The sequence below is a fragment of the Pistacia vera genome, unplaced genomic scaffold, assembly GCF_008641045.1.
Source record: "Pistacia vera cultivar Batoury unplaced genomic scaffold, PisVer_v2 Contig301, whole genome shotgun sequence".
Classification (NCBI taxonomy): Eukaryota; Viridiplantae; Streptophyta; class Magnoliopsida; order Sapindales; family Anacardiaceae; genus Pistacia; species Pistacia vera.
In genome coordinates, this window is record NW_022196115.1 from 306,780 (window position 1) to 319,557 (window position 12,778).

Genomic DNA, 12,778 nt, shown 5'->3' on the forward strand with positions numbered 1-12,778 from the left:
CATTGGAAGTACATCGAGGAGGTCTTAGGTTTATAATAGGAGAGTCCATCTATCTAATAGGTTAGTCTTTTGGGTATAAAACTCCCCTCTTGTCATAGTTGGTATCAAAACAAACCCAACCTAATAGGATTACGCATTAGGGAGGTCACAGAGCAAATACTACGTTACAAGATTGCGCATTAGAGAGGTATTGGGCTTATAAAGAGGGGAGTCCCTCCACCTAATAAGTTGGCCTTTTGGATGTGAAACTCGTAACACTTGGCGTTATTCTCATTCTTTTATGCAAACCCAAAAGATTTCCTAAAAATATTATTAAGAAGAGACTATTCAGCACAACATAAAAAGATATAAATTAAGAAATTTTTTAGTAAACCCCAAACAATAATGGTGAAGCATAACACAAATACAAATCTAAAGGTGGCTAATTCATATAATATGAAGTTGACAATTTCATTCACAATACTCTTGAGAATTTCTAGGAGAGGTTCTTTCTCTCTTAAATTCTTTATTTTACATTGAGTAATTCTATACTACATGAAATTCTAAAGTTTTGATATCAAAGTATTGTGTTTACGTGGAGTCGATATATCATTTATCACATTAACTCTTATTTATACATAAAAACTATTAAGACGAAATAACTTTTTATTTACACCTTAAAAATCACTTGGATCTATGAAATATTAATTGAAATGAGAAATTTGTGATATCACTAAAGATGTATAATATCTTCGTTTTATATTTTATATTTGAGAAAATGTCGTAGTTTTGGTGGTTTAGAGTTTGATCATATGTACAAGTTACAACAGGAAGGTGAAAAGTTGGTAAAACTGCTTGAGACCCGAATCTATTATATGTTTTTGGGTTTATATCTATTTCTAATCGGGTTGAGGTCGGGTTATCACAATCTTTTATAATTGGGTTGAGTAAAACTGGGTTAAACAGCTCCTCCCTTGTAGTCAGATGGTAAACCCTTTAACCAACTGGAGTTAACTATATTCGAAGAGTCTTATATTTGGGTCGCATGAAAAATATCTATTATATTTGTGCAATTATCTTAGTCTATTCGTAGGATATTCCGTAACCTTAAAGATTAGACAAACTCTAATATAGATTTGGATACCTCAATTACCTTAAAAAAACCAAAAATATATATATATGGGTTAGGCTGGAATGAGTAAGAACCCAATCCATCTAAAAACCAGTTCACTCAAACTGGTTAGAACTGGAAAAATACTATTCACAATAAATAATACAACTGAAAACCGGTTGGCCTTTTAATTAACTTCTGAGTTTTGTTAGTGTTTCTGGTTTTCGTTGGAAAGCAAAGGCATTAATTGGGTTAATGTTGCTAATCTTAAATCTTCTATATCTCGTAAACTTTTGTTAGTAAGTATTTAACAGGAGCCCATAATTTCAGCTCAAGTTACTCCTTATCGTTATTCTCTTAAACAGCCTAAAACAGATCTTTTTTTGCCCTCTCTATATAAGAAAAGCTCCATTATTCAACATCATCATCAACACAGAGCCCGAGGGGAATTCAAGAATCTGATAAGTATTCAAACCATTAAACGAAAACCCTACTGCTCTGTACATCTTGCAGTCACCATAAAGAATTTTTGTAAACTCAATTCCATACCCAAAAACAATATAAACCAACATCACTCAACAAAAAAATGAAGAAGAAGAACATTGTTATTAGTGTGTCCGCTGTGATCTTGGTAGCCATGGTGGTGGCTGTTACGGTTGGTGTTAGCCGCAGAGGTGACGGCAACAATGGCGGTAGTCAAGTTTCCAGTATGTCAAAGGCTATTAAAGTCATTTGTCAACCAACTGATTACAAAGAAACTTGTGAAAAGAGCCTTAACGCTCAGGGTGGAAACTTAACCGACCCTAAAGACTTGATCAAGGTTGAGTTTAAAGCAGCAATTGATGAGTTGAAGCTGGCCGTTAAAAACACATCTGCATGGAATAATGCAAATAAAGATCCAAAGGTCAAACAGGCTTTTGAGAATTGTGATGATCTTTTGGATTCAGCCATTGAAGATCTCAATATCTCCTACAGTAAATTGGGTGCACTTGACTTCAGTAAAGTTGATGGTTACATTCAAGACGTGAAAGTTTTTCTCAGCGGTGCTGCTACATTCCAAGAAAGTTGCTTGGATGAATTTGAAAACGTAAAGGGCGATTTTGGCGAGAAAATGAGAAGGCTTTTGAATACTTCAAGGGAGCTGACAAGCAATGGTCTTGCAATGATGAATGATTTCTCTTCGGTCCTCAACTCGTTGAACATAACAAGCACAAAGAGACGGCTTCTCTCTCGTGATGAATTTCCTTCATGGCTTAATGAGGGCCGCCGTAGACTCCTTGATGAAACTCCAGGAACAATCCAAGCTGATGTTATTGTAGCTCAGGACGGCAGTGGCAAGTTCAAGACTATTTCTGAAGCTCTAAATCTTGTCCCGGACTTCAAGAATAACCCTACCAATAAGACATTTGTAATTTACATCAAAGAAGGAATTTACAACGAGTACTTGACAGTCACAAAGTATATGCCAAATGTTATGTTCCTCGGCGATGGCCCCCTAAAGACCAAAATCACTGGCAACAAGAACTTCATTGACGGAACCAAGACAATGAACACGGCAACAGTTTGTAAGTTTGTTACAATATTGAAACTCAAAATTCAGCTTAACATTTATGATACTTAACAATGTTTTGTTAATATTTGCAGCCGTATTGGGGCCCAATTTCATAGCGAAGGACATTGGTTTTGAGAACAGTGCAGGAGCTGAGAAGCACCAAGCTGTGGCCTTGCGTGTTCAAGCTGACCGTTCAATCTTCTTCAACTGCCAATTGGACGGATACCAAGACACTCTCTACGCTCATGCTCATCGCCAATACTACAGAGACTGCACCATCACTGGCACCATTGACTACATCTTTGGTGATGCAACTGCCGTTTTCCAGAACTGCAAGATGATATTCAGGAAACCAATGGCCAACCAAGATGTCATCGTTACGGCTCAAGGAAGAAGCGATAAGAACTCAGTCACAGGATTTGTTCTCCAAAATTGCACGATCACTGGTGACCCTGATTACGTGGCCGTAAAGGACACTAACATGGGGTACCTTGGCAGGCCCTGGAAGTTGTTCTCAAGAACAATTTATTTGCAGTCTGAGATTGAAGATGTGATTCAGCCTGATGGATGGTTACCTTGGGATGGTAACTTTGCTCTTGACACTTGTTGGTACGCTGAATATGGCAACAGGGGTATTGGTTCTGACATGGCAAGGAGAGTTACATGGCCTGGTATTCATAAGCTCACTCCTGAGCAAGCTGCCGATTTCACCGGCGAGAAGTTCTTTGTGGTCGATTGGATTAAGCCCACCGGTGTGGCGTACAACGCTGGCACGTTCTGATTTTTAAAGCTGAAGATTGAAGAGAATGAAGAGCTTATTGCTAACTTAATTAATTAAAGTTAATGTTTACTTAATTAAGTAGTTGGTCTGCGAATCAAGGTGGAATCACTTCCTGATTTGAGTATTTTAAATTTGGATTAATTATTAATAATTCAACAATTAATACGTAATTTAAAAGTGAGATTGAGTTGGTTAATGTATATATCACATCTTATAGTGAAGGTAATTAGATGTTGTGTGTTGTTGTTTGTTTGACTACTATTATTGACTAATATAACCTACTTTTATTTCACTAAAAAATCAGTTTTCTTTCAGTTTCTCCTCAATTTTCTCAGAAAACAAACAGTTAAAAAAATCCCTAGTTTCCACACTTTATTTATGCCTATTAATTTCCACCCGAAAATCAAAAACCCTAATCGGAATCGAAATAAATTGCAATTACAATGCGAAGTCGAGTTAAGAACCAAACATCGAGGTGGCTACTTCTAATGGTAGCCGTTTCACGGTGCACCAAAAGTGTGATCTACAGGCTAACCAGGAAGCTGATCTGGCCAGGTAGATGAAGACTATCTCTTGAAAGTTGGCTCTTGTTAAACTAACGACCCCAACATGATCCGAATCATATCCCCATGAATTTCACTAGTCTTTTAACTTACTTATTTTTTTTTTTTTTTTTTTTTTTTATTTTCAATCTGAATCGTAGCAAGGGAAAGCACATTCTGAGTTTGGTAAAGGAAATAAACCAAACGGTCACATCTCATATTTAATTTAATTCAATAAGAATATTTCATATTTAATTTAATTACCTAAGAATATGTTTGGTGAGCATATTGTATAATATAACTTGTATTGTATGCATAATACCATACAATACTATACCAAACAATGTAGAATGTTTGGTACATCATTGTATTGTATTAATTTATCTTGAAAAAGATTTAATTATTAAAAAATAAATTATTTTTACTTTTAACTCAAATCTAAATTAATTTTTGAAAAAATTAAAACAATAAAGAAAAAGAATTTTTTATTAACGCTGATAAATCAAAAAAAAATTATTAACGTGATTTTAAATCAATAATGATCTACTTATTTTAAAGTATTTCATTAAATTATTAAAAAGTAGATGAAATAATGCAATATATGCCTTAACCCACCCTTTTACTTGGTATTAATTAGTAGAGTGAACGACTTTTTCCCACCCAAGGTTTGCCTTAATGACACTTTTCCACCCTAAAAATTTCAAAATACCACTTTCCCACCCAAAGTCACTATTCTATTATTACCCAAAGCTGATTCAGGCTGATTCTAATAGCAAAATTATCTTTGTCACCACCATTTAAACCTTTGGTATCCTCTCTACAACTCATCTTACTCTAATACCTGATTTCTTATCGATTGTCAATCATCGCAAAGTTAGGATTTCCTGTTCTTAGCTAATTTCTAGCTGATTCCGACGGCAAATATCCAAACGGTCACCACCACTAGATTCATTAGCCTCCACTATATAAAACCCCTCTTACCCTAGCTTCTGATAACTCGTCAAACATCAGCTAAGAAAGTAAAATGTATTTTGAGCATTAATGAAATACAAATTTTATGTGGGAAAATGGTATTTCGAAATTTTTTTGATGGAAAAGTGTCATTAAGGCAAACCTTGGGTGGGAAAAAGTCGTTTGCTCTAATTAGTACAATTTCGGGTGCGTTTGGTGTAGTATTTTGGATAGGATTTTGAGGATAGTATTGGATTATTTGATAGGGGAGTATTACGAGATAAATTTAAAAAATTTATGAAAAAGCCCTTAGGTTTACTAATTTAATTAAAGACCCTATTATATAAAATGACAAAAATACCCCCACCACCTGCAGTGTTAGATTCCGGCCACCACTGTCGGAATCTGGCCGAAAAATTTCGTTACGGCACAGACCAATCGGATATGTGCCGTAACGCATCATTATGGCCTTTTCCGGCCAGATCCACCACGGATTTGGCTAGAAAAGGCCAGATCTACGACCTGTTATGGCCGTCGACGGTCGGAAAGGCCAAAACGACGACCAAAGATGTGGCTGTCGTTTTCGGTCAACGACGGCCAAGATTTGGCCATCGCTGACCACGGATCTGGCTGGAAAAGGCCAGATCGGTGTAATTCCGGCCATTTATGGTTAGAATTTAGGCCGTTGTACAGATTCCGGCTATCACTGGCGGTGGTTGCCGGAATCTGACAAGTTGGGTTGATGGGGGGGTTTTTGTTAATTTTTAAAAAAAAAATTAGGGGGCATTTAGTGAAATTAATAACCTTATGGGGTCTAAAAGTAATTAAAAATAGGATAATATTTTTGGAATAGTGTGCCAAACATTATTTGGAGAATATAATTGGGAATATGGATAAAAATAGGGAGCCAAACGCACCCTTCATTTACATGGTATTAATTAATACAATAGATAGGGTTAAAAATTAACTGTGTATTGTTTTAGTTAAATTAATACAATGTAAAATTTCTACCAAATATTGTATAGTATTATTTGGTACTATAAGATATGCCTTTTAAACTACCCAATGCTATGCACCAATAATACCCCAAAATCATGGAAAGTCATATCATCTTCACTCATAAGATGTCTGTCTATAACACTAAAAATAAAAATTATGAAAAATAGTTTTGAAAATTGGTTTGCTTTTCATTTTAAAACATTTACCTGTAATTGTTAAATTTGGTTAGTGTTGTGTGGTTTTTGTTTGGACATAAAGTCAACAATGACTTGGAGTTGCAGTTCTATGTCTGGTAAAATTTTGTTGGCAACTAATTTAACAGCACTAATGAAACTAAACCATGGATTTCTTTTCTATTTCTACGGTAATTGTTGTCATCTCCTGAAACCAGTCTTTTATTGTCCTCTCTATTTAAGCAAAAGCTCTCCTCAAAATCATCAGGACACAACCCAGCTCTGATAAGCACTAAAACAATTGAAATAGAGCTCCGACCACAAACAATTTCTGAAACTCAATATAAACCAACCTCACTTAGTTTTGTATATATAATTAAAAAAAAAAATATGGTTCAGAAGAAGAAGATTGGAATTATTAGTGTAACCGCTTTAATCTTTGTTGCCATGGTGGTGGCTATCGTGGATAGTGTTATCCGTAGAGGTACCGGCGACGGTGGCGATCTTTCAACTAGTCACGTTACCGCTACATCAAAGGCTATCAAAGCCATTTGTCAACCAACTGATTATAAAGAAACTTGTGAAAAGAGCCTCGCAACTGAAGGGGGAAACCTGACCAATCCTAAAGACTTGATTAAGCTTGAGTTTAAAGTTGCAATTGATGAATTGAAGCTGGCCCTTAAAAACACATCCGCAGGGAAAGAAGCAAATAAAGATCCAAAGGTCAAACAGGCTTTTGCGAATTGTAATGATCTTCTGGAGTCAGCCGTTGAAGATCTCAATGTCTCCTACAGTAAAATGGGTGCACTTGATATTGGTAAAGCTGATGGTTACATTCAAGACGTGAAAGTTTTTCTCAGCGGGGCTGCCACATTCCAAGAAAGTTGCTTGGATGAATTTAAAAACGTAAAGGGCGATTTTGGAGAGAAAATGAAAAGGCTTTTGAATACTTCAAGGGAGCTGACAAGCAATGGTCTTGCAATGATGAATGATTTCTCTTCAGTCCTCAACTCATTGAGCATAACAAGCACAAAGAGACGGCTTCTCTCTCGTGATGAATTTCCTTCATGGCTTAATGAGGGCCGCCGTAGACTCCTTGATGAAACTCCAGGAACAATCCAAGCTGATGTTATTGTAGCTCAGGACGGCAGCGGCAAGTTCAAGACCATTTCTGAAGCTCTCAATCTTGTCCCGGACTTCAAGAATAACCCTACCAATAAGTCATTTGTAATTTACATCAAAGAAGGAATTTATAGCGAGTACGTGACAGTCACAAAGAAAATGCCAAATGTTATGTTCATCGGCGATGGCCCCCTAAAGACCAAAATCACTGGCAACAAGAATTTCATTGACGGAACAAATACAATGAACACAGCAACAGTTGGTAATTTATTTAAAATGTTAAAAACTAAACTTACTGTTTTAAGTTTATTAACGTATGACCTTCAGGGTGTTTAACAAAATATTGGTAATATTGCAGCCGTATTGGGGCCCAATTTCATAGCGAAGGACATTGGATTTGAGAACAGTGCGGGAGCTGAGAAGCACCAAGCTGTGGCCTTGCGTGTTCAAGCTGACTGTTCAATCTTACTCAACTGCCAAATGGACGGATACCAAGACACTCTCTACGCTCATGCTCATCGCCAATACTACCGAGACTGCACCATTACTGGCACCATTGACTACATCTTTGGTGATGCAGCTGCCGTTTTCCAGAACTGCAAGATGATATTCAGGAAACCAATGGCCAACCAAGCCGTCATCGTCACAGCCCAAGGAAGAAGCGACAAGAATTCAGTCACAGGACTTGTTCTCCAAAACTGCACCATCACTGGTGACCCTGAATACGTGAAGGTGAAGGATACTAACAAGGGTTACCTCGGCAGGCCCTGGAAGATGTTCTCAAGAACAGTTTATTTGCAGTCTGAGATTGAAGATGTGATTCAGCCCGATGGATGGTTACCTTGGGATGGTAACTTTGCTCTTGACACTTGTTGGTACGCGGAATATGGCAATAGGGGTCCTGGTTCTGACACGGCAAAGAGAGTTACATGGCCTGGTATTCATAAGCTCACTCCTGAGCAAGCTGCCGATTTCACCGTCGAGAAGTTCTTTGTGGTCGATTGGATTAAGCCCACTAGTGTGCCTTACAACTTTGGCATGTTCTGATTTTCAATGCTGCTGATTGAAGAGGATGAAGATTGGAAGAGCATGCTACCTTTATTATAGTTATACATGTTAACTCAATTAGCTAGTTGCTTTACAAAATCAAGGAGGAATTGCTTCTTGATTTGAGTAATTTAACATTGTTTCTTTCTTCGCATTGATGATTAATTCAATAATAAAAGTGTTGGGTTTTGAATCAAATTTTTTTTCACAAATGATAGTTCTCAGACTAACTAATATAAAACAATGAAGCAATCACAAATTTAAGATGCAAGAGATCAACAAGCAAGAAACATTCAAAAAACTGGTAATTAAAGTAAAGAAAAATAAGATCGACACAAAAGATTATAGTGCTTCGACTTTAAAGCCTACATCCACTTTTCAAGGTACAAATAAGATGTCATTACTACCAAAGTCGAGTAAGGAATTTTACAGAGTATTGAACAAGAATAAACAAATCAACAAGGAAAGAATACAACCAAAGAAAACCTAGATTTCTTGTATTTTCCTTACTGCAAATCCACATCAAATAGAACGATATACACCCAAGAGTCATCTCCAGGATCAGGCTCCACCTGGATCAAAAAGATTTCCAGCCGTAAGATGAGTAACATAATTATTCTTCTCCTATTAGCATGTTCCAAAATGAACAAGAGATAGACAATGAGAGAGAAAGAAGGATCAAACGCCACAAAAACAATTTGTAGCCCAAACTTAAATGACATCGCTCTAGCCTTTGATCTATAACAATAAATTGACTCCACCGTGGCAAAACATAAGCCACATCACCACAATTCTCCATCTTGGCTTTGTTTTGACACCCTATTTGGCCTTGAAAATAAGCTTAGATTATGTAACATTAAGAAGGCTCATACAAAGCCTTTGTTTGTCAGCAGTAACAGGTTTTGTAAGCATGTCTATTGGGTTATGAGAACCATCCACCTTTTCAACCTTAATTTCACCTCTATCAATCATCCCTCTAATAAAGTGGAGTCGAACATCAACATGCTTAGTTCATTCGTGAAATACTTGATTTTTACACAGATGTATGACACTTTGACTGTCGCTGTAAACAACCACTACCGTCTGTTCTAAACCTAGCTCAGTCACAAAACCCTTTAGCCACTTTGCTTCTTTTGCAGCCTCTGTTAATGCCACATACTAGGATTTAGTAGAAGATAATGTAACCATTTATTGCAGTTTAGACTTCCAACTAACAACATTTCCCCATACTGTAAAAACAAAGCCAGAAGTTGATTTTCTTTTATCAACATCACTAGCTTAGTCTGCATCAACAAATCCTTCAACACAGTAGTTTTCTTTCTGATTTCTTCTATACATTATACCTACTAAACTAGTCCCCTTTATGTACCTCAAGATCCATTTCAATGCAAACCAATGAATCTTCCTTGGATTACTCATGAACCTACTCACAATACTTACTGAGTAGGCCAAGTCGGGTCTTAAACATATCATCAATTACATGAAACTGCTCAGCACATTTGCATAAGGAACTGATGACATTTCAAGTTTTTTTTCTTCAGATTAAGGACTTTGATCATGAGAAAACTTAAAATGTTGACTAAGAGGTGTTTGGACAGCCTTTGCATCCTTCATATTGAACTTCTACAGAATCTTTTAAGCATAATTTTTCTGAACCAGCTTCAGACTTTCGTGAACTCTGTCTCTGATAATTGAAATCCCAAGTATCTTTTGAGTCTGACCTAGTTCTTTCATCTCAAACTTGGTGTTCAGAATCTTTTTCAACCAAGACAGCTCAGATTGTTCATGGCAAGCCATAAGCATATCATCCACATACAAAAGCAGGAAAATGTAAGTCATTTAAGAAATTCTTTTAAAATATAAATAACTATCATAATTGCACCTATTAAACCTGGTTCAATCATAAAGGAATCAAACTTTTTGAACCACTGTCGTGGTGATTATTTCAAACCATATAAGGATTTTTTTTTAAGAAGACAAACTTTACCTGCAACATCTCTATACCCTTTTGGTTGCTCCATCAGAATGGTCTCTTCCAAATCTCCATGTAAGAAAGTTATCTTCACATCCAATTGTTTTAGTTCTAGGTTAAATTGGACAACAAGTGACAATAGAATTCTGATAGATGAATGCTTGACAACTGGAGAAAAAATCTCATTATAATCTATGCCCTCCACTTGTGTAAACCACTTTGCGACTAGCTTTACCTTATACCTTGGTGACTCATTCGGGTTTAATCCAGATTTTCTTTTAAAAGTCCATTTGCACTTGACCACTCTACAATTTCTTGGCTTATCTATTAAAATCCAGGTTTCATTCTTTATCAAAGAGCAAAACTCTTCTTCAATTGCTTTAAGCCATTGCAATTTTCCAAACCCTGACACAGCCTCTTGGAAGGACTTGGGTTCATCTCTCATTTCTTCTTCAACTTGTAAAACATAAGCAACCATATCAGCATACACTAACCTATTTGGAGGTCTGATTACTCTTCTAACTCTATATCTTGATAGTTGGTAATTAGTCAGCCCTAACTCATCATCGTGATTCAACTGTTCAACTTCAAATTCACCAATTTGATCACCCACAAAATTTTCAAGATTATCTTCCTTAGCTTGGATCTCATTGTCATTACCTCTACCTTGATTCACAGTTTGATCAACTTTGGAGTTTTGAAATTCTTGAAGTTCTAGTTCTAAGTAATCTAATCTTGATGGACTGCCCTTTGAGTTTTTAGAATCCTTTTCAAGACCAGGTATGACTTCTTCTTTAAAAACAACATCCTTGTTAATGATACATTTCTTAGACTCTAAGTTCCAAAGTTTATAGCCTTTACACCATCTGGGTATCCTAAGAAAATGCATTTAATGGTTCTAGGTTTTTATTTATCTTCTCTAACGTGGACATAAGTTAGACATCCAAAAACTCTAAGATTTTCTAGTTTTACAAGATGACCAAATCACTTCTCTAGAGGGTCCCTAAAATCTATTATTGAAGATGGTGTTCTGTTGATTAGGTAGATTGTTGTGTGCTGCCTCTGCCCAGAATTTGAATGGTAGCCTAGAACTAGACATGGTGCTCCTAACCTTTTCTAAAATGGTTCTGTTCATCCTCTCACAAAGACCATTTTGTTGTGGGATATTCCTTACTGTTTTGTGTCTCACAATTCCATGTGTCCTACAGAAACTGTTAAATTCTTCATTTACAAACTCTAGACCATTATCAGTCCTAAGTTTCTTCAACTTATTTCCAGTTTGTGTTTCTATCATGACTTTCCATTCCTTAAACCTAGAGAATCTTTCATCCTTGGTTTTAAGAAAGTAGATCCACACATACCTAGAAAAATCATCAACAAAACTAATGAAGTATCTACATCCTTCGAGTGAGTAGTGTCTGGATGGCCCCCAAACATTTAAGTGAACATACTCAAGTGGTGAACTTGAGTAGTGTTGACCAGATCCGAACTTAACTCTACTCATTTTTCCAAAGACACAATGTTCACAGAAAGTTAGACTTCCAATTTTATCCCCACACGACAAGTTTTGCTTGTTTGATTCTACTAAGCCCTTGACACTAATATGTGCAAGTTTTTGATGCCACAATGAAGTTCTATCTTGAAATTCTAATGACCCAACAACAGCAACCCCACTCTCCACTCTACCTTTTAACAGATATAATCTATTTCTTTTCTCAGCTTTCATAACAACTAGAGATCATTTCATTACACTAAGACTACCATTTGCAGCCTTACAATTAAACCCATTAGAATCTAGGGTTCCTAGTGAGATTAAATTCCTTTTCAGGTCAGGAATATATTTAACATCAGTGAGGGTTTTAGTTACACCACTTTGAAGGTTTAGCTTAACTGTACCTATACCTTTTATATGACACACAACATTATTCCCCATCATAACTTTCCCACCATCTAAAGGTTGAAATGAGATGAACCATTCTCTGTTTGGTGTCATGTGGTAGGTATACCCTGAGTCTAGGATCCATTCCTCACTAGTTTTACCCTCAGAAATAGCTAAAACCACTGCATTTTCATATCCCTCAAATGCTACACCAGCATTGACTCCCTCACTATCTCTTTTAGGTTTCTTCTTGCTCTTTCTCTCAGGACAATCTCTCCTAAAATGACCCTCCTTATGTCAAAAGAAGCATTTTCTATTCCCTGGTCTAGATTTTGACCTGTTCCTATTTTGTCCTCCTTTTTTTTCTAATTCTTCCTTTCTGCTCTCCCTCTGACATTAAAGCCTTCACCATCACCACTATTTTTATCTCTCATCCTATTTTCACTATCTTTGGCAGAAATAGCCTCCACTACCTCTTCTAACTTCAGTGTTTGTCTACCATATTTCAAGGTTTCCACAAAATTAGAATATGATTTAGGTAAGGCATTCAATAAGATTACTGTCTGATCCTCATCGTCAATATCTACAGAAATACTTTCTAGATCTTGAATCACTTTCAAAAAAATCATCTTTGTTATCTTTCAATGATTTCTGCTCATCCATTTTAAAG

The 12,778-nt window shown here is 36.4% G+C and overlaps 2 protein-coding genes across 2 annotated transcripts; both read left to right on the forward strand.

The window, feature by feature from the left end:
* The first annotated feature begins 1,676 nt into the window (after positions 1-1,676).
* On the forward strand, positions 1,677-3,423 carry LOC116135604 (putative pectinesterase/pectinesterase inhibitor 28). Its single transcript, XM_031421318.1, has 2 exons — positions 1,677-2,655; positions 2,735-3,423. Exons 1-2 carry the CDS (start codon positions 1,677-1,679, stop codon positions 3,421-3,423), a joined length of 1,668 nt encoding a protein of 555 aa, XP_031277178.1.
* A 3,055-nt stretch (positions 3,424-6,478) lies between these two features.
* On the forward strand, positions 6,479-8,257 carry LOC116135605 (pectinesterase-like). Its single transcript, XM_031421319.1, has 2 exons — positions 6,479-7,472; positions 7,569-8,257. The coding sequence occupies exons 1-2, from the start codon at positions 6,479-6,481 to the stop codon at positions 8,255-8,257; spliced, it is 1,683 nt and encodes a 560-aa protein (XP_031277179.1).
* The last annotated feature ends 4,521 nt before the right edge of the window (positions 8,258-12,778 follow it).

Coding starts and splice junctions, on each gene's coding strand:
- LOC116135604 (XM_031421318.1), top strand. CDS start 1,677: ATGAAGAAGAAGAACATTGTTATTAGTGTGTCCGCTGTGATCTTGGTA. Junction 2,656..2,734: donor AATGAACACGGCAACAGTTT/GTAAGTTTGTTA, acceptor TAATATTTGCAG/CCGTATTGGGGCCCAATTTC.
- LOC116135605 (XM_031421319.1), top strand. CDS start 6,479: ATGGTTCAGAAGAAGAAGATTGGAATTATTAGTGTAACCGCTTTAATC. Junction 7,473..7,568: donor AATGAACACAGCAACAGTTG/GTAATTTATTTA, acceptor GTAATATTGCAG/CCGTATTGGGGCCCAATTTC.